The following is a 20,010-nucleotide window of genomic DNA, read 5'->3' on the forward strand; positions in this document are numbered from 1 at the left end:
CTTTTTATACAGGTCACTCCTGCCCCAAAAGAGGTCCCAATGATGCAGAAATCTGAATCCCTGCCCCCGGCTCCAATCCCTCAGCCACGCATTTATCCTCCACCTCACTCTATTCCTATACTCACTATCATGTGGCACAGGAAATAATGTCAAGATTAATACCTTTGAGGTCCTGTTTCTTAACTTCCCTCCCAACTCCTGTTGACTGTTTTCAGGACATCCTCCCTTTTCCTACCTATGTCGCTGGCACCAATATGTACCATGACCTCTGGCTGTTCACCTTCAACTTCAGGATGTCGTGGACGCAATCAGAAACATCCTGGGCCCTGGCACGCGGGAGGCAAACTACCATCTGCGTTTCTTTCCTGAGTCCACAGAATCGCCTGTCTGACCCCCTAACTATAGGGTCCCCTATCACTGCTGCCATCCTCTTCCTTTCCCTACCCTTCTGAGCCACAGGGCCAGACTCTAGGTCAGAGGCGCAGCCACTGTTGCTTCCCCATGAAGGTCGTCCTGCCCATCGGTACTCAAACAGGAGTACTTATTGTCAAGGGGGACAGCCACAAGGGTACTCTCTAGTATCTGACTCTTGCCCTTCCCTCTCCTGACTTTTACCCACTTATCTGTCATCCGAGGTCCCGGTGTGATTACTTTCTTATACCTCCTCTCTATCACTTCCTCACTTTCCCTGACCAGACGAAGGTCATTGAGCTGCATCTCCAGTTCCCTAACCCAGTCCCTAAGGAGCTGCAGCTCGACGTACCTGGTGCTGATGACCTTTGGCTTTTGGGAGAAAAGCAAAAGAAAAATTTAGGTGCTGGAAATCTGAATAAATCACAGAATTGGTGGAAAGTTGAGGCCAGCCTGTTGAAATTATAAAGGTTATGAGTAAAAATTCCTGTGGCTTGTCACAACAGAGAAAGGAAAGCACTGTGGATTCATTCCAGTGTTACACCATGGGCATTTGAATTCTAATGCTGGAACCTCTGAGCTAAATGTGACACAATTATTAATGAAGTCCAAAGTTCAAAAGTTAAAAGTACATTTATTATCAAAGCATGTATACTATATACAACATTGAGATTTGTCTCCTTATAGGCAGCCACAAAACAAAGAAATCCAATAGAATCCATTAAAACAAAAGAAGACCATCAAACACTCAATGTGCAGAAAAAAAAACAAATTATGCCAACAATAAAAGTAAGCGAATAGCATTCAGAACTGAAGTTTACAAAAGTGAGTCCACAGGCAAGCATCACTATAGCTGATTCAGAAGCCCATTTGTTGCAGGCCACAGCCTCAGTTCAATGCAGAATAGAGTAAACCTCGCAAGATGAACCAGCCCATCCTGCCTCCAGCCCTGACACCCTGACCTTTCAATCTGGCCAGGCGTTTAAATCGTCAAAACTGCAGGTTATTCCTCGCTCTAGGACCTGGGCCCTGCCATTTCAATAAACTCTCAGGCCCAATTCCACCACCTCAATTTGGCCCATACCCGACCTTTCCAATTTGGCTCAGCGCTTAAATCGATCAAGCCTTGGGTCTTTCTTCACTCTTGTGCCTGGGATATGCCTCACCTCCATTTTCCTCACCCCGGTTTTGCTGCATCGAATTCCTCCAAGTCCATTCGAGCAATGGCCAAACATTGGCTCATTTCCCACTTCCTGTCCCAGATCCAGCCACCTCGATTCAGCCCATACACACCACGCCACAGCTGTCCTGCACCTTTGAGACTTCAGTTCACACCGCAAAAATGCCAGGTTGTACAGGCAATTGAAAAGCTCAACTCTGACAGGGAATTTACAGGCCATAGTTTGCAGTGATTGTTTACCAGTAAAAGTCTGATTAATAATGTATTTAGTTGTTTTCTTTTATTTTATTTGCCACCAGCAGGCAGTCGCTGTGCTTCACCAGCACCATCTTAAAATGGAAGCACAGCCACAAAGCAGAGTTATTTTAATTGTTTGCACAATCTAGAATTTTTAAGTTCAAAATATTTGGTGCATCTTTTCAGATATTTGTACCTAGACCTTCCATTTTAGTTTGAGTCTGACTACCATAGCTGATACTCTGGGCATATAGGTGTAAAACAACAAGGGTGCTGGGCTTGGCTGGTACTTGCATTGTCTTTCAGTTGCACATACCTTTCACCTGTTGAAGAAGGTGGGAAATCAGCCAAGTTTCTGAAAAGGGGAAAGATTCTGGTCACCTCATTAAAGAAAGAGTGTTTAAGATTTAGAGAGGAGATTTAGCAGGATGCTGACTGGAATAGAGAGCATGTTTTATGAGGATAGATCGAGCAAGCTACGTATTTTCTTTCTGGTGCAAAGGCGGATGAGAAATGACTTAATAGAGGTGTACAAGATGGTAAGAAGCATAGATCGAGTGGACAGCCAGAGACTATTTCCCAGGGCAGAAATTGCTAATGTGAGGGGGCATAATTTTAAGGAGTTTGGAGGAGAGTTTAGGAGGGAATGTCAGAGTTGGGTGTTTTAAAACACTGCATGGTTGGTGCCTGGAGCAGGCTGCTAGGGTGGTGTTGGAAGCTGTTGTTGTAGTGGCATTTAAATGACTGTTAGATAGACATGAATATGTGCAGAATGGAAGGAAAAGGGTAATGTACAGGCAGAAGAGATTTAGTTTAATGGGATATCATGTTCAGCACAGACACAATGAGCCGAAAAGCCTGCTTCTGTGCTGTACAGTTCTATGTAATCTGACCTGTTGGGGAATTGGATGTAGGATAGAGGATATGACCAGACATTTTCTGTATGTTCGTTGTGTCTTAGAATTTGTAACTTCACACTAACATTACAAATCTAGATTAGATGAGAGTCTTATTACTAAAAAGCTGTAATCATAATAAAAGAAAATTGTAACATGGTCTACCAAATTTTAGTGTCTTGCCTTCCAAAGTGTATTTAAAATCAGTTTCAGTCGATGATCTTACCTTCTCATTGCTCTTCGGAAACAAGGCTGCTAAAGTGAATACACCCAGAATGGGACCTTGAATTATCCCTGCTACACTTAGAGATGCCTGAAAATGACAGAAAACAGGTTTACATTCAGAAAATGCATCAGACTGTTTAATTGTTATTTTCTTTGCAGCTTAACTAATAATTGTCTGCTTGCATTTTAAATAGTTGTTATATATACATTTATGCACATATATATTGGGTGGTGAGGTGGAGATACATCTCTACTAAAGGCGTCAGGTGCTCCTTCCCTCTGCTAGCCTGCAGGTCACCCTTGGGCAAGGTGTAGCGCATGATCACATGACCTGATCAGGGTCATGTGAAGCCATGGGAGCAGATGCTGGATGACCATATGAGCAGCTGGTGCATATCACAAGTCCTGGTTATGCGACCCCTGACACCAGGCAGGCCATCTCTGAAAAGTATTGATAACGGCATCATTAGTAAAAACACTGTCCAGGAGAAGACAATGGCAAACCTCTTCCGTAGAAAAATTTGCCAAGAACAACCATGGTCATGAGACTATGATCATCTATGTCATATGGCACAGCACATAATGATGATGATAATACCTCACATCAAAAATGCTAGGGGAACTCAGCAGGCCAGGCAGCATCAATGGAAGGGAGTTAACAGTCAGCGTTTCAGGCCAAGACCCTTCCTCAGGACCTTGGATTTCCAGCAGATTTTCTCTTGTTTGTGATACATATCTGTGTAACTGTTTAGTATGCTCCCTACTGACCACAGCATGTATATGCAGTTGTTCATTGTGTCCCCTCGTGGTTACATTTGTATGATTCTGGAAAGCAGTGCAAGCTTTTCTTGTACATTATTTAAATAGGGGCTTTCTAATTGGCTGACTCTAATCTGCAAATCTGAAAGGAATGTGTCTTATCTGTGGGTATGAAAAGAGCTGACAACTAGGAAACACCATCTTTTGGTCTTTGTTCTGTTTTCTGCTACTAGATTCTGCTCCTTTCACTGCCCATTTTTCAATTTTCTTTGTTCTAATAAAATGATTGTGAAGCAACAAGTTTTGTGCCTCTTTCCTGGCTTCCAAAAGAACCCTGGATTAAAAAAACATCAGAATCCAACAAAAGCCACATTTACTACTTTGACAGGCAACTAAAATAAACTATAGTGTAATTATTTAAAATTTATGAATAGATTTACCTGAATTATATTGCCCTGTAACAGGGAAGCTACCCCAGCCAGGCCTATTGTTGTAAGTCCAAATATCATAGCTGCATATAATCAAAAAATAATAAATTAATCTAAGCAAGACACTACATTTTCAAACTGCATCATTAAAATTGTTATTATTTTTTGGAATGTATTATTTATTTTAACCTAAGTTTATGTTGGCAATTTTGGGATGAAACGCCAATGTTCCCTAATCTAAAATTGGTCAGAAGTCCATAAAGAAGTATTGGACATGTATTGTATTGTATTGTATTCGTCATCATGATGTATAATTTCTAGAAAACACATTTTAATAATAAAAAAATCAAGTTACTGCTCATTATGCTGCTGGCATTTAGGGCAGCAATGAAGGCCTCCATCTCTGTCTGTCCTCGGCCATCTTCTCTGTGGTACCCCAGGTATGTTCAGGGTTCTCATTTCTGCCCGGGTGGGGACTCAGGAATACCATTACCCACAGGTATAGGACTCTTCATCGCTGTTTCCATAACAATTTTGTTTTACCAGTCAGGGTTGGTAGCCCTGAGCTTGGAGGACCAGTTGACTGGGCTCTACCCTTTGACCTGTTTGGCATAAGTGACCCTACCAAGAGTCAAAGCAAAAGGCCCTGAATCTAGCCAATATACTGTAGCTCTCCAGGTCATTGAGGCAGGCAACCCTCCAAACCTTATGACAAGGTTTTGGTCCCCTTGGAGGAGTAATGAATCATAAGTGAAAATACACACGTCTTCAAATAATAATTTCCAATAAATATTCTGTCAGTCACTGTTGTCAATGTTCTTATTGAACTATGCTGACAGGGTTAATCTAAAAATCATCTATAGCAAACTAGTAAACTAAGTAATGTATTATTTCAAGATTCAAGTTTATTTATCATGTGTACATGGAAACATAGAGTGAAATGTGTTATTTGTGTTAATAACATGGAAATCCAGTAGGCAGTCAGGACTAGAGGAACTGCAAAGATCTATAGTTCTTAGGGTCAAAAATCTAGATAATGAGGAAAAGCTTTTAAAAGTTGATCTTTAGTTTGAAAAGTGTGCTGAAACAAAAGCAAAGATCTTTTGTCCGCAGCCAAACTTCCATTAAGTCCTGTTCAACACTCTGCACTCACAAGCCAACAGTGGCTTCTAGTCAAACATTGCCTTGCTTTTAAGATACGTAATATCTTCTAGATTTAAAATCCTCATCATCTCGTGTGTCTCAGAGTCATACTAAAACTCTGATAATCTATAAGACCATAAGATGTAGGAGCAGAAGTAGGCCATTCGGCACATCAAGTCTGCTCCGCCATTCAATCATGGGCTGATCCAATTCTTCCAGTCATCCCTACTCCCCTGCTTTCTCCCCATATCCTCTGATGCTCTGGCTAATCAAGAACCTATCTATCTCTGCCTTAAATACACCCAATGACTTGACCTCCACAGTCGCTTGTGGCAACAAATTCCACAGATTTACCACCTTCTGACTAAAGTAGCTTCTCCACATCTCAGTTCTAAAAGGAAGTCCATCAATCCTGAAATCGTGCCCTCTTTTCCTAGAATCCCCTACCATGGGAAATAACTTTGCCATATCTAATCTGTTCAGGCCTTTTAACATTTGGAATGTTTCTATGAGATCCCCCCTCATTCCACTGAACTCCAGGGAATACAGCCCAAGAGCTGCCAGACGTTTCTCATACGGTAACCCTTTCATTCTTGGAATCACTCTTGTGAATCTTCTCTGAACCCTCTCCAATGTCAGTACATCTTTTCTAAAAGAAGGAGCCCAAATCTGCACACAGTACTCCAAGTGTGGTCTCAAGAGGCCTTATAGAGCCTTCAACATCACATCCCTGCTCTTATATTCTATACCTCTAGAAATGAATGCCAACATTGCATTCACCTGCTTCACATCCGGCTCAACCTGGAGGTTGTCCTTTAGATTAGATTAGATTGGATTAGATTCAACTTTATTGTCATTGTGCCAAGTACAGATACAAAGCCAATGAAATGCATTTAGCATCTGACCAGAAAAGCAAAGAATAGTGTTATTTACAAAATAACTGCAAATAAAAAAAGTGCTACAGCACACAAATATAAAAGTACTGAGACAGTACAATATGGATGCAATACTGCTTAGTGCTGTGATGAGAGGTTCAGCAGTGTCACAGCCTCAGGGAAGAAGCTCTTCCTGTGCCTGCTGGTGCGGGAGCGAAGGCTCCTGTAGCGCCTACCGGATGGGAGGAGAGTAAAAAGTCCATGGTTAGGGTGAGATGCATCCCTGATAATGCTTTTCGCCCTGCCCAGGCAGCGTTTATGGTAGATGTTCTCAATGGTGGGCAATTGGGTGCCGATAATCCACTGGGTATCTTGCACAAGAACTCCCAAGTCCCTTTGCATCTCTGCATTTTGAATTCTCTCCCCATCTAAATAATAGTCTGCCCATTTATTTCTTCCACCAAAGTGCATGACCATACACTTTCCAACATTGTATTTTATTTGCCACTTCTTTGCTCATTTCCCTAAACTATCTAAGTCTCTCTGCAGGCTCTCTGTTTCCTCAACACTACCCGCTCCTCCACCTATCTTTGTATCATTGGTAAATTTAGCTACAAATCCATTAATCCCATAGTCCAAATCATTGACCTACATCGAAAAAAAGCAGTGGTCCCAACACCGACCCCTGTGGAACTCCACTGGTAACCGGCAGCCAGCCAGAATAGGATCCCTTTATTCCCACTCTCTGTTTTCTGCCAACCAGCCAATGCTCCACCCAAGCTAGTAACTTCCCTGTAATTCCATGGGCTCTTATCTTACTAAGCAGCCTCATGTGTGGCAGCTTGTCAAAGGTCTTCTGAAAATCCAAGTAGTCCACGTCTACTGCATCTCCTTTGTCTACCGTCCTTGTAATTTCCTCAAAGAATTGCAGTAGTTTTGTCAGGCTGGATTTTCCTTTCAGGAAACCATGCTGGCTTTGGCCTATCTTGTCATGTGCCTCCAGGTACTCCGTAATCCCAACCCTAACAAACAATTCCAACAACTTCCCAACATCTGATGTCAGGCTAACAGGTCTATAGTTTCCTTTCTGCTGCCTCCCACCCTTCTTAAGTAGCGGAGTAACATATGCAATTTTCCGGTCACCTGATACTATGCCAGAATCTATCTAGCAAGCTCAGGATTTCAGGGGTCCCAAAATGGTAGGATCTCTGGACTATTGGATGCCCAAATAACCTAACAATTACCTCACTTTTATTAAATGTTACAAAGTGAACCAGGCAAGTTCTTAAAAAGTGCAGGAACCAGTTGGAAAGAAGCACACCAAATATCCCTTCTTGGATAGTGAATTATCACTTTTACTATATTCCATTTGATAATAAGACCATAAGACATAGGAGCAAAATTAGGCCATTTGGTCTATCTAGTCTGCTTCAATATTTCATCATGGCTGATCTGTTTGTACTCTCAGCCCCAATCTCCTGCCTTCCCCCTGTAACCTTTCATGCCCTCACTAATCAAGAATCTATCAACCCCTGAATAATATCCCATAAAACAAATATTCAAAAATAAATTGGAAGCATAGGAAAAGTTAGCATAGGTCAAATGTAAGAGTTCATCACTCCAAGTATAAACAAACTATGGAATGAATGTGAATGACAATGTGTTTTTTCTGTTTATTTCTTCATTTTTCAGATCTGATGAAACACATTTTCTTTTACTATCAGCTGCTGACTGACCTGCCATTATTCTCAAGCATTTATTATTCGATTTCAGATCTTCACTATTTACTATAGTTTTTGATGGGCTGATACGAGAAAGATCCTTTTCAGAGTCCTTACCAAGTCTTCAGGCATGACTCCAAAGAACATTTGTAATTGTACAGAATTGGAAGTGAAATGAGAAGAAAAATCAACCTAGGAGCTTTGAGACCAGAGTCTTCTTTCCATTAGAAAACTTTTTCCAGGGTTTCCACAAAGGATTTATAAAATCTTCCACAAAGATTGCAGCCATTGCACTGATACCGGAGGAGATTGTGCTGTCAACAAGAAAATTAAGTATTATATATTTTGGTTTACCATGATTTTTTATTATATTTTACTCAGCATTGAAACAGTTAAAGATATTGCAAAAGATATAGTTTTAAAATAATTTTATTAATTTCTAGTAAACAACTTAAGTATAAAGCCCAAATTCTCATTAAACTAGGAACAGTTGCTCTCTGCACCTATTGATTGATTTTGACTGCTATGTTTGTGTTATTCCTTCATTCGTTTTGTGCCGTGCTGTATAATGTGGGCGATCATGGTCTTGATCATGATTGTTCCTGGCAAATTTTTCTACAGCAGTGCCTTTACAAGACAGATTAACTCAGCCATTGTCAATACCCTTCAGAGATTGTCTGCATGGCGTCAGTGGTCGCATAACCAGGTCTTGAGATATGCATCAGCTTCTCCTACAACAATCCACCATCTGCTCCGATGGCTTCATGTGACCCTGATTGTTTTGGGTGGCGGTGCTAAGCAGATGCTACACCTTGCCCAAGGGTGACCTGAAGGCTAGCTAATGAAAGATGTATCTCCACCTCGCCATCTAAATAATATCCAGCACAAACTAAAAATTTTAAAGCTCATATTTCAAAACTCAAAGATATTTAAGATGAATTATATTTTATTCCATTTGTTTATCAGTAGTCACAGGAATGTGCTTTTGTTCTACTTCATAATAATGTGAATGTTATTGATTAGTAATAAGATATGTCATCTCGAAGTGCACAAATAACCTGTAGATCAGAATACCAAAGAACTATTCCAAGTTTTGCACGGCTGTACTTCAAATGCTTCAGCTGCTTTTGCAATAGTTACACATAAATTATGTCTCAGCTGCCTAAAAGCATCTTCATGTAGTATTAGCAGTGTGGCAGTGATTATGTAGGTGATAATTTGTATCCACCTGAGCCTAGAGTGACATATTACATACCTCAATGTACCACTGAATGCACTGGCAACAAAGAGTCCAGCTACTCCAGGAACCTCGTCCAAAATTTCCACAACCAGTAACGGCATCATCTTTAGGGAAAAGCACATTAAGATAAACTACTTTAAAACAGATCATGATTCTTGTTTGATTTTGTTTAATTTAGTCAATATTTCCTGAATGCTTAGTAGACATGTAAAGATATTTTTTTTCCATTTCAATACTCTTGATCCTCCAAGAAGACCACAACTTTGTTATGGTTTGGAGGCTTGCTTGCCTCAATGACTCAGAGAGCTATGTTTGCTGGAATCAAGGCTTTATGCTTTGACTCTTGGTAGAGTCACCCATGCCAAACAGGTCAAAGGGTAGAGGCCAGACTAAGAGTAGTCCACTGGTCCTCCAAATTTGGGGGTTCAGCTCAGGATTAACAATCCTGACTGGTAAAATTATTACAGTAACAGCAATAAAGAATCCTTCTTTATCTGTGTGCAAAGGTATGTATAAAACAGAGATGGAGGACTTTCATTGCTGCCCTAAACACCAGTGGTGAAGGCTAGTAAGTAGGTAAGTAGCCCTGATACACTAAGAAACTGTGACCCAGCTCATAACTTTGTTCCCTAAAATAAATGGCCTTGAGCTGTGAACATCCCAGAGAGGAAAATCTTGTCACCTATCTGAAGTTACTGAAAAGAAGTATGAAAATACATAATATGATATCCCCAATTTATATTTAGCCCATGGATCACCAAGACATAAAAGGCATGTCATGAGCATCAGCGAATCAGTTTGAAGATAGACACTGAATGTTCAGCTAATTTTTTCCATCGTTGTCACCACAATGAGAGCAAACTCTCCACATGTGAAGTATTAATTACCTTAACAATTCATAATGTGATATAAGTCACTAATTGATAAAAGGACTCAGAGGTGAAAACCAATGCTCACAGTAAGAGTAGTTTGAAGCAACAGGACGCCACAGCTGAGAACCACTTCTCCACACACACTCATCCCAATAACTAACATCTACTATTCCACATGAATTCCACATGGAGCGGCATAACATTCCCGAAAGCCTACAGGCTCTTAGTGTGGAATTCTGGTGTGTCTGGGGCAGAATAACCACATTTAGTACAAAAATTCTAAAGGATGATTTCTGCATATTCAACTGAAGATGGGTTTAGGAGCTGGGGACTGGGGAGAGGGGGAGGAAGGAGGAGTGTAGGACCAGGGACAGAAGCTATTCTCAGACAAATGTGGGCTCAAACATGTGGGAATTACAGTACATTGTTATCAAACTCAATTGACTTTGATTCAGTCAAAAGAAGAAAACATTACGAAAGCGAATTAGACTTTGGTCTAATCTGGCCTAACTTCCACTCTCATGGTGACGGGCCTGGAATTTGAAAACACCCGATGCTGAAGCCATTCTCCTCTCTTGCTTCTGCTACAGTTTGCACTGACCAGCAGGTGATAAGTTTGGTTTCTTATGATGGAAAAGGTAACAGTCAACTCAAAATCTTGTTATCCATTCCAAGTAGTCTGGGCAAATGAAATACTACCTGAGCAAACAAATTCTGGCTCAGTTATATTACTTATGGCATCGTGTGCTATAACAGTTAAGATACTCAGTTTGTAACGAGGCAGTTTGTAGCAACAATTCCCAGAGCGGCTAGAGAATTAAAATAATCAAATTATTTGGGGATCTAGAATCTCATTTTTAGTTTCATTTCCTGACATCTTTCAGCTAAGTGTGACTCTAGGCCCACAGGATAGTTTACTCTTAACTGTTTTCTGAAATATTAGCAAACTTTTCAAATTAAAAAATTAAACTTCAGAGAAATTCTACATCATTCGGTCTACTTTGGTCAATGCAATTCTTTTGTTTTAAAATCTGTGTTGATTTCTGTTTTTTGCTTTCTTGATTTCCTCACATGCAGACCACAATCAATTCAGATTGACAACATCTCCTCCATGATCTCCATCAGCACAGGTGCACTAAAAAGCTGTTTGCTTAGCCCCCTGCTCTACTCACTTTACACTTACGACTGTGATGCTAAGCACAGCTCCAGTGCCATATTTAAATTTGCTGACTTTTGTTATGGACTCACTTTCAAGGATTCTTTTTCTCGTGTTCTCGAAATTTATTGTTTACTTATGTATTATTGTTATTATTATTATTTTTGTTTATATTTGCAAGGTTTGTTGTCTTTTGTACACAGGTTGTCTGCCCTGTTGGGTGCAGTCTTTCATTGATTCTTTTATGGTTATTTGATTTACTGAGTATGCCCACAAGAAAACAATTTTCAGAGTTGTATATGTGACATATATGGTGATATTTATTATCAAATTTACTTTGAACTGTGATCATTTGTTGAACAATTCTTCTTTCTACTACCAATGTACAGATTCCAGTGCGTGTTCTCACTGGTGGACAACCTACCGACCAGTCCTCAGTCAATATTACCTTTTCTAAAGAATCTTTAAATACAAATAAAAACACTGTCTCTTTATCTTCTCTAAATTCTTTAATATGAATGAACACTATCTACACCAGAGTTTTATCTTCCTTATATTCAGTTAGAATCTCAGTTATCTAGAAATTTCTTTCTCAAATGTCTTTTAATTTTTCAAAAATCATGTTTCACTTTAATAAGAATATTGTGATCAGAGTTTATACTGTCATTACTATGGGAGAACTTTTGTGGTATCTTTTAGATTTGAAGTTCATGAATTTAGATATAGTAATTAGAGATCATATCTAAACCGGAGAAATTAAGCTGAGTGCATGCTCTCAGAAAAAGAATTAAAAGGTATTTACCTGGTTGTTGTTACTAATTTTGTTTGCCTTTATTGGATCACATGTCTCATAAACAGCATACATAACTAAACCACACAGGCAGGCTGTTGTAAGAACAATAATCATACCAATCCAGTTCAGAAATACAGCTCTGTGAAATCAGAAATGACCGTTACCAATAATGTAGAATTATTCAGTTTGTGTGATACTTACAAAGTGAGATTTCTTTTTACATGATTATGAGTGCTGTAAGATTGAAATCTGAATGAAATATCCTTAACCATAATTTTCAAAACTCTCAGTCGCTTCTCATCTATTTGCTGAACCACTGTTCTGACCTGTTCCCTTCCTGACCAGGACAAAGAAGAAGTTTTCCTTTCCTGATCCTCACCTCCCTTCCCTGCAGCTTCATGTTTAGTGTGGCATCTTTGGTAACTTCCATCACCTTTAATGAGATTCCATAATCAGATATATTTTTGGGCCTTGCCTTTCCTATCAACATTTCAGCAAAACTTCCCTTTGCAGCCTCATGGTTTCATTATTTTGCATTTGCATGAATGACTAGCTTCTTCATGGCACTTTCCCGTCAGCTTAACCCAATTCTACGACTCAGATCTGGGGGTAATTTATGGTGCATTAGGAGACTAGACCACCTGGAGCAAAACTATTTGATGCATCACTGCACAGTACAGAAACTGCACTGCAGTGGACAGGAAGGCTCCGGAACAGATAATCAAAACTGCCCAATGCATTACTGGCAGCAGTGTGCCCACCATCAAGGATATATATATAGAAAGGTGCTGGAAAAGGGCTAGTAACATCATGAAGGATCTCACTCACCCTGCTCATGGACTGTTTGTCCCACTCCCATTAGGCAGTGGGTGGAGCATCCACACCTGGACCACCAGACTTGAAAACAATTTCTTCCCCCAAGCAGTAAGGCTGATCAATACCTCCACCCACTAACCCACCCTCAATCACCCCCAACCACTACTACTTTATCTCCTATCGGAGTCATACAGACACTTTTGTACCTAGCATCACTTTATGGACGTACTATCAATCTATGTAAACTATATGAGCTATCTTATGTATTTATATTTATTGAGTTTTTTATATTGTTCATTGCCTTACTGTGTTTTTTTGTGCTGCATCAGATCTGGAGTAACAATTATTTGATACTCTTTTACAGTTGTACACAAGGAATGACATTAAACAATCCTTAAATCTTGAAATCGCGATCTCACGAAAATCTGCAAACTCCACCGGACATTTCTATTAGCTGCACTATAACTACTTAATTTTACCAAGACAACTTACTTCTTTGCTTCTTTTTCACTCTTACAGGCGAGGTATCTTTGTACTTGGGCTTGATTACAACTATATGTTGCGGTCCATCCAAAAGTGCCTCCAACAATTATAGTCCAAAAAGTGTGCCTTCGCCTTGGATCAGGGTCAAAGCTGGAAAATAAAAACTCCCTAATTATGTGAACAACCACAACTCCCTAGGAAACCAGATTTTGTCTTTCTAAATTTCAAATTGATTGGTCAAAGAGTTGTTACTTGCCCACTCAGGTTCCGAAATATCCAATCTTAATTCAAAATAAGAACAGTGATGAAACAAGGGAGAACCTCACTCTCTAGACTAATTGGGAATGCCATCACACTAAGGGTAAAATTTGGAGATGTTAAATGGGATATTTGGATTCGTGTAAGCTCAATTCCTCAGGAATAGGAGTTGGTTTATCGAACATAGAACAGTACAGCACAGTACAGGCCCTTTGGCCCACAATGTTGTGCCGACCCTCAAACCCTGCCTCCCATATAAGCCCCCACCTTAGATTCCTCCATATACCTGTCTAGTAGTCTCTTAAACTTCACTAGTGTATCTGCCTCCACCACTGACTCAGGCAGTGCATTCCATGCACCAACCACTCTCTGAGTAAAAAACCTTCCTCTAATATCCCCCTTGAACTTCCCACCCCTTAACTTAAAGCCATGTCCTCTTGTATTGAGCAGTGGTGCCCTGGGGGAGAGACGCTGGCTATCCACTCTATCTATTCCTCTTATTATCTTGTACACCTCTATCATGTCTCCTCTCATCCTCCTTCTCTCCAAAGAGTAAAGCCCTAGCTCCCTTAATCTCTGATCATAATCCATACTCTCTAAACCAGACAGCATCCTGGTAAATCTCCTCTGTACCCTTTCCAATGCTTCCACATCCTTCCCATAGTGAGGTGACCAGAACTGGACACAATACTCCAAGTGTGGCCTAACCAGAGTTTTATAGAGCTGCATCAATACATCGCAACTCTTAAACTCTATCCCTCGACTTATGAAAGCTAACACCCCATAAGCTTTCTTAACTACCCTTTCCACCTGTGAGGCAACTTTCAGGGATCTGTAGACATGTACCCCGAGATTCCTCTGCTCCTCCACACTACCAAGTATCCTGCCATTTACTTTGTACTCTGCCTTGGAATTTGTCCTTCCAAAGTGTACCACCTCACACTTCTCCGGGTTGAAATCCATCTGCCACTTCTCAGCCCACTTCTGCATCCTATCAATGTCTCTCTGCAATCTTTGACAATCCTCTACACTATCTACAACACCACCAACCTTTGTGTCGTCTGCAAACTTGCCAACCCACCCTTCTACCCCAACATCCAGGTCGTTAATAAAAATCACGAAAAGTAGAGGTCCCAGAACAGATCCTTGTGGGACACCACTAGTCACAATCCTCCAATCACAACCCTCCACCACCACCCTCTGCCTTCTGCAGGCAAGCTAATTCTGAATCCACCTGGCCAAACTTCCCTGGATCCCATGCCTTCTAACTTTCTGAATAAGCCTACCATGTGGAACCTTGTCAAATGCCTTACTAAAATCCATATAGATCACATCCACTGCACTACCCTCATCTATATGCCTGGTCACCTCCTCAAAGAACTTTATCAGGCCTGTTAGACACGATCTGCCCTTCACAAAGCCATGCTGACTGTCCCTGATCAGACCATGATTCTCTAAATGCCTATAGATCCTATCTCTAAGAATCTTTTCCAACAGCTTTCCCACCACAGACGTAAGGCTCACTGGTCTATAATTACCCGGACTATCCCTACTACCTTTTTTGAACAAGGGAACAACATTCGCCTCCCTCCAATCCTCCGGTACCATTCCCGTGGACAACGAGGACATAAAGATCCTAGCCAGAGGCTCAGCAATCTCTTCTCTCGCCTCGTGGAGCAGCCTGGGGAATATTCCGTCAGGCCCCGGGGACTTATCTGTCCTAATGTATTTTAACAACTCCAACACCTCCTTTCCCTTAATATCAGCATGCTCCAGAACATCAACCTCACTCATATTGTCCTCATATGTTCCCTCTCATTGGTGAATACCAAAGAGAAGTATTCATTGAGGACCTCGCTCACTTCCACAGCCTCCAGGCACATCCTCCCAACTTTATCTCTAATCGGTCCTACCTTCACTCCTGTCATCCTTTTTTTCTTCACATAATTGAAGAATGCCTTGGGGTTTTCCTTTACCCTACTCACCAAGGCCTTCTCATGCCCCCTTCTTGCTCTTCTCAGCCCCTTCTTAAGCTCCTTTCTTGCTTCCCTATATTCCTCAATAGACCTATCTGATCCTTGCTTCCTAAACCTCATTTAGATCAAAAATCTATCTATCACTGCCTTAAAAATATTCAGATTTTAATGTTATTGTTCTTTGAAGAAAAGAATTTCAAAGACTCATAACCCTCTGAGGGAAAAATTTCACCTCATGTCTTTAAGTGGACAACCCCTTATTTTTAACTATCAACTCTAGTCTTAGACAGGGCTTCCCAACCTTTTTGTGCCATGGACCAATACCATTAAGCAAGGGGTCCATGGACTCCAGGTTGGGAACCCCTGTTCTAGATTCTGCCACAAAAGGAAACATGTACAGTAATATAATTTTGGGATATTAGACTGATTAGACTAAAATCAAATTTGTCTCACGGTATACAGCAATGGCATAAATGGACACTTTTCTACATCATTGGTTACATTTCAGTGTTTTAGTTGCATTGTAATAGTGCAGCCAGTATAGCACCATTTCTGGGGCATAAGCCTTCAGTAGCATAGGCAGGAGGTTGCTAGGAGTCAATTGATAGAGCGATTTACCTTGGTTCAGCGATGGAATAATCTCAACAGTAGGACAATAGGTCATCTACTTGACATCTCTGCATGAAGATGAGTGCAAGTACTGCAGGCATTTTTCAACATTCACATGCTGAGCTCTGCCATCATTGGGATGAGAATGTTATGGAGTCCTCTTCATGCTTTCCATGATTGCATGTGGCAGGACTGCAGAGTTTCACTAATTGTATCAATCAAATGCTTCTCCTGTGCTCGGCATGAACTTGACCTTGTACAACAGTTCCACCAGCTTGACAGCTTATTTTAGTTCACCTACTCTTGTTGCTGGCATGCTCTAATTCAGGGTCCCCAACTTTTTTATACCATGGAGCCTTACTGTTAACCAAGGGGTCTGTGGACCCCAGATTGGAAACCACTGCACTAATCAATGGCCAATCTTGATCCACTGACTTTTCAGATTGGTAAAGTGAAGAGATGCCAGGCCAGGAGATTATAAATTGTAACGATCTTTTTCCCCACCCATAATACACTAGAGTACTCACTCCAAAAAGTTAATGCGGCCGCCATTCTCAGCAATATTCCAAATTTTTTCAAACCCACCAAAGTGAATTGATCCCTGAATCAGGACTGTCAGAAGACCAATAATCATGATGCACAGCTGGAAAACATCTGTCCACACAACAGCTTTGATACCACCCTGACAGGAAATCATAAAGAATAGATTCAAATTAATTGCCATATTTGAGTTAAGGCTAAGAAAAAGTTTTATAGATTAAAATTGCTAGATCAATCTCACCTTGTCCTTTGAGGTTCATGTGCAATTTAATTACATTCAAACAGAATATATTAAATTCTCTGGCTGTAGAACACACAACAGAGCTGAAGCAGACATTGGGGTCAAGAATTTCTCTAAACATGTTTCCACATATACAGATTTCCACTACACCATCAGTAACTATATGTGGCTGCAGGAAAACCATAGCTAATTCAAGCAAGCGGCTTCCATGACCATAAGACCATGAGATATAAGAGCAGAATTAGGCCATTTGGCCCATCGAGTCTGCTCCACCATTTCATCATGGTTGGTCCATTTTCCCTCTCGGCCCCAATCTCCTGCCTTCTCCCCGTATCCCTTCATGCCCTGACCAATCAAAAATTTATCAATCTCTGCCTTAAATATACATAAAGACTTGGCCTGCAAAGCTGCCTGTGGCAACAAATTCCACAGATTCAACACTCTCTGGCTAAAGAAATTCCTCCTCATCTCCATTCTAAATGGAAGCCCCTCTATTCTGAGGCTGTGTCCTCAGGTCTTAGACTCTCCCAGCATAGGAAACATCCTTTCCACATCCACTTTATCAAGGCCTTTCACCATTTGATAGGTTTCAATGAGGTCAGCCCTCATTCTTCTGAATTCCAGTGAGTAGAGGCCCAGAGCCTTCAGAAGCTCCTCATATGACAAGCCTTTCAATCCTGTGATCTTTTTTGTGATCTTCCTTTGAACCCTCTCCAACGTCAGCACATCTTTCTTAGATAAGGGACCCAAAACTGCTCACAGTACACCAAGTGAGGCTTCACCAGTGCTGCAGGTTATACAACTAAGCCTGGACCATGAATACTGTACAGTATACTATTTGCCAGAAGATAATCTATGCATCTTTCTGACATCTTGACAACTTTTCTTCTCTACCGACATTCCTAAAATTAATTTTCATCATCGTAGCTGCCTAAATTGATAACCAAACTCCTGGTAGGTGGACAAACTTCTATCTTTTATGAAATACGCATGATGCCTGTGCACAGTGGTGGCTTGTTAATTTTGAAATTATGTTCAAATCCAATTCTAACCACTGAAGTTTTCAGTTTTAATTTCTGTTTAAATGCAAAATAATGGCCAGCATCATCTTCTCCCTGGTGAAAAGGACATACAAGCATACCTACTTCCCTTTACAAGAGATGAAAGTGTGCCAGGAAATATCTAATACCTTTGGGTGATGCAATTATTATGGTTGAATAGCTGGCAGTGTACACATACTATGAGTTGTGTTTGTGAGGTGTGCTGTTGTGCTATCTGTCCGAGAATCTGATAGGAATATTAGATATGAATCCTGATTAATGGATGTTGTTTGTAAGCGCATTATTAGGATGTAATGAATTGAACAACAGCTAAAGCATTCAACTCTCACTATTCCAGTAAATTTATTGAACTTCTAACAATGGAGCATCCATATACTTGGGGCTTAACTCATGGCAGTAATGTTAATAGCCAGCCTCTACTGTTATGCATCTCTTCTGCTTTCCAATTCCTCCATCCAGACCTCCAAAACCATGAAACTTATCTCCATTGTTGGATGGGTCAGATTCGTCACCTGTACAACCGTCAGCACGTGCCTCAGGATCCTTGCAATCCTTTTAGAAATTCCAGGCGCTGCCAAATTCTGATTTTGGAACTGCTGTTAATGTATGCAGCTCCATGCTTTTACAAATGTTTGTAATATAAACATTGGCAGCATACATATAAGAACTTGCGAAAGAGTACCATTAGACTATTTAGTTGTTCACAACTAAATATGATCATAGCTAATCTACTTCAGTAAATGTTTACTGCATTAACCTCTTAGCATTTGGTTCTTCTGATTTAAAAAAAATTATCTATTAATAGTTATCACAAGGAAACTGTATGTAATTAACATGCTGCTTGCTTTATAATCAAGAATAGATTAATTGTGCACTATAATTCCAATCAGTCTCATGTCTTATCTAAATTAACTCAGACCCTTTAACCACAATTATTCATTCTAGTTAATATTCAAATTATTTCCTTACTAGTGCTGTATAGAGTGTGCACACAGATGCAGTAGTTACGATGGAAATCCACAAATTTATTCCAGTAACTGCAAAAGCAATTGAGAAAAAAGTTCACATAATTTAAATACTAAATGATCAGAAATTTTGATGAGTCAAAAAATAAAACACAACCATGAAACCATTTTTAAAAATTTATTATAAGAATCTGGGCATTGGCAGTTAGGCCTTTATTGTCCATCCCAAAATGATCCTAAACTGGAGAGCTTGGACATTTAAGAGAGTTTAACAGATGCACTTTAGTCAGACTGCATTTGGAGTATTGAGTGTGGTTCTGGTTGCCCTATTAAAGGAAAGATGTGAAACCATGGAAAGGCTGCAGAAGAGGTTTTCTACGATAGTAAATCACACAAAATGCTGGAGGAATTCAGCAGGTCAGGCAGCATCTATGAAAATAAATAAACGGTCAACGTTTTGAGCTGAGACCCTTCATCCGAACTGACAAGGAAACAGGAAGACACCAGAATAAAAAGGCAGGGGGAAGGGAAGGAGGATAGCTGGATGATGATAGAGGAAGTCAGATGGGTAGGGAAGATAAAGGGCCAGAGAGGAAGGAATCTGATAGAAGAGGAGAGTGGACATTAGGAGAAAGGGAAGGAAGAGGGGATGCATGGCGAAATGTTAGGGAGGTGAGAAGAGGTAAGAGGTAGGAGACCAGAGTGAGAATAGAAGAAATTGGGAAGGGGAAAAAATTACTGGAAGGAGAAATTGATATTCATGCCATCGGGCAAGAGGCTACGATAATGCCTGGATATGAGGCTATAAGGTTGGACAGACTTATAATTTCTTCTCGTAAAAACAATAGTTAGATAGGTATCCATGACGAACCAGCAGGATCATAGTCAAAGTTCAAAGTATGTTTATTCTCAAAGTATGTACTCTATAAATTATACAACCATGAGATTCTTCTCCTAACAGGCAGTCATTAAACAAAGAAACCCAAAAGAACCCATTAAAAAAAAGACCATCGAACACCCAATGTGCAGAAAAGAAACAAATGCAAACAATAAACTCAAGCAAATAGCATTCTGAACTGAAGTCCACAAAGAAAATCCGTCCCCAGACTGTTAGTTCAGCGCAGA

At 40.4% G+C, this 20,010-nt stretch overlaps 1 protein-coding gene across 1 annotated transcript in view; it reads right to left on the reverse strand.

Moving 5' to 3' along the window:
- LOC134336425 (sodium-coupled monocarboxylate transporter 1-like) overlaps positions 1 to 20,010 on the reverse strand; it is a 76,237-nt gene that overhangs the window by 26,576 nt on the left and 29,651 nt on the right. Inside the window, exons 6-13 of the mRNA XM_063030644.1 lie at positions 18,890 to 18,957; positions 16,606 to 16,760; positions 13,245 to 13,385; positions 11,946 to 12,075; positions 9,131 to 9,219; positions 8,068 to 8,189; positions 4,149 to 4,219; positions 2,951 to 3,037 (exon numbers count right to left, since the gene is read on the reverse strand). Coding sequence (XP_062886714.1) covers positions 2,951 to 3,037; positions 4,149 to 4,219; positions 8,068 to 8,189; positions 9,131 to 9,219; positions 11,946 to 12,075; positions 13,245 to 13,385; positions 16,606 to 16,760; positions 18,890 to 18,957 — 863 coding nt within the window. The remainder of the gene's footprint in view (positions 1 to 2,950; positions 3,038 to 4,148; positions 4,220 to 8,067; positions 8,190 to 9,130; positions 9,220 to 11,945; positions 12,076 to 13,244; positions 13,386 to 16,605; positions 16,761 to 18,889; positions 18,958 to 20,010) is intronic.

Source organism: Mobula hypostoma, chromosome 22 (assembly GCF_963921235.1).
Source record: "Mobula hypostoma chromosome 22, sMobHyp1.1, whole genome shotgun sequence".
Taxonomy (NCBI): domain Eukaryota; kingdom Metazoa; phylum Chordata; class Chondrichthyes; order Myliobatiformes; family Myliobatidae; genus Mobula; species Mobula hypostoma.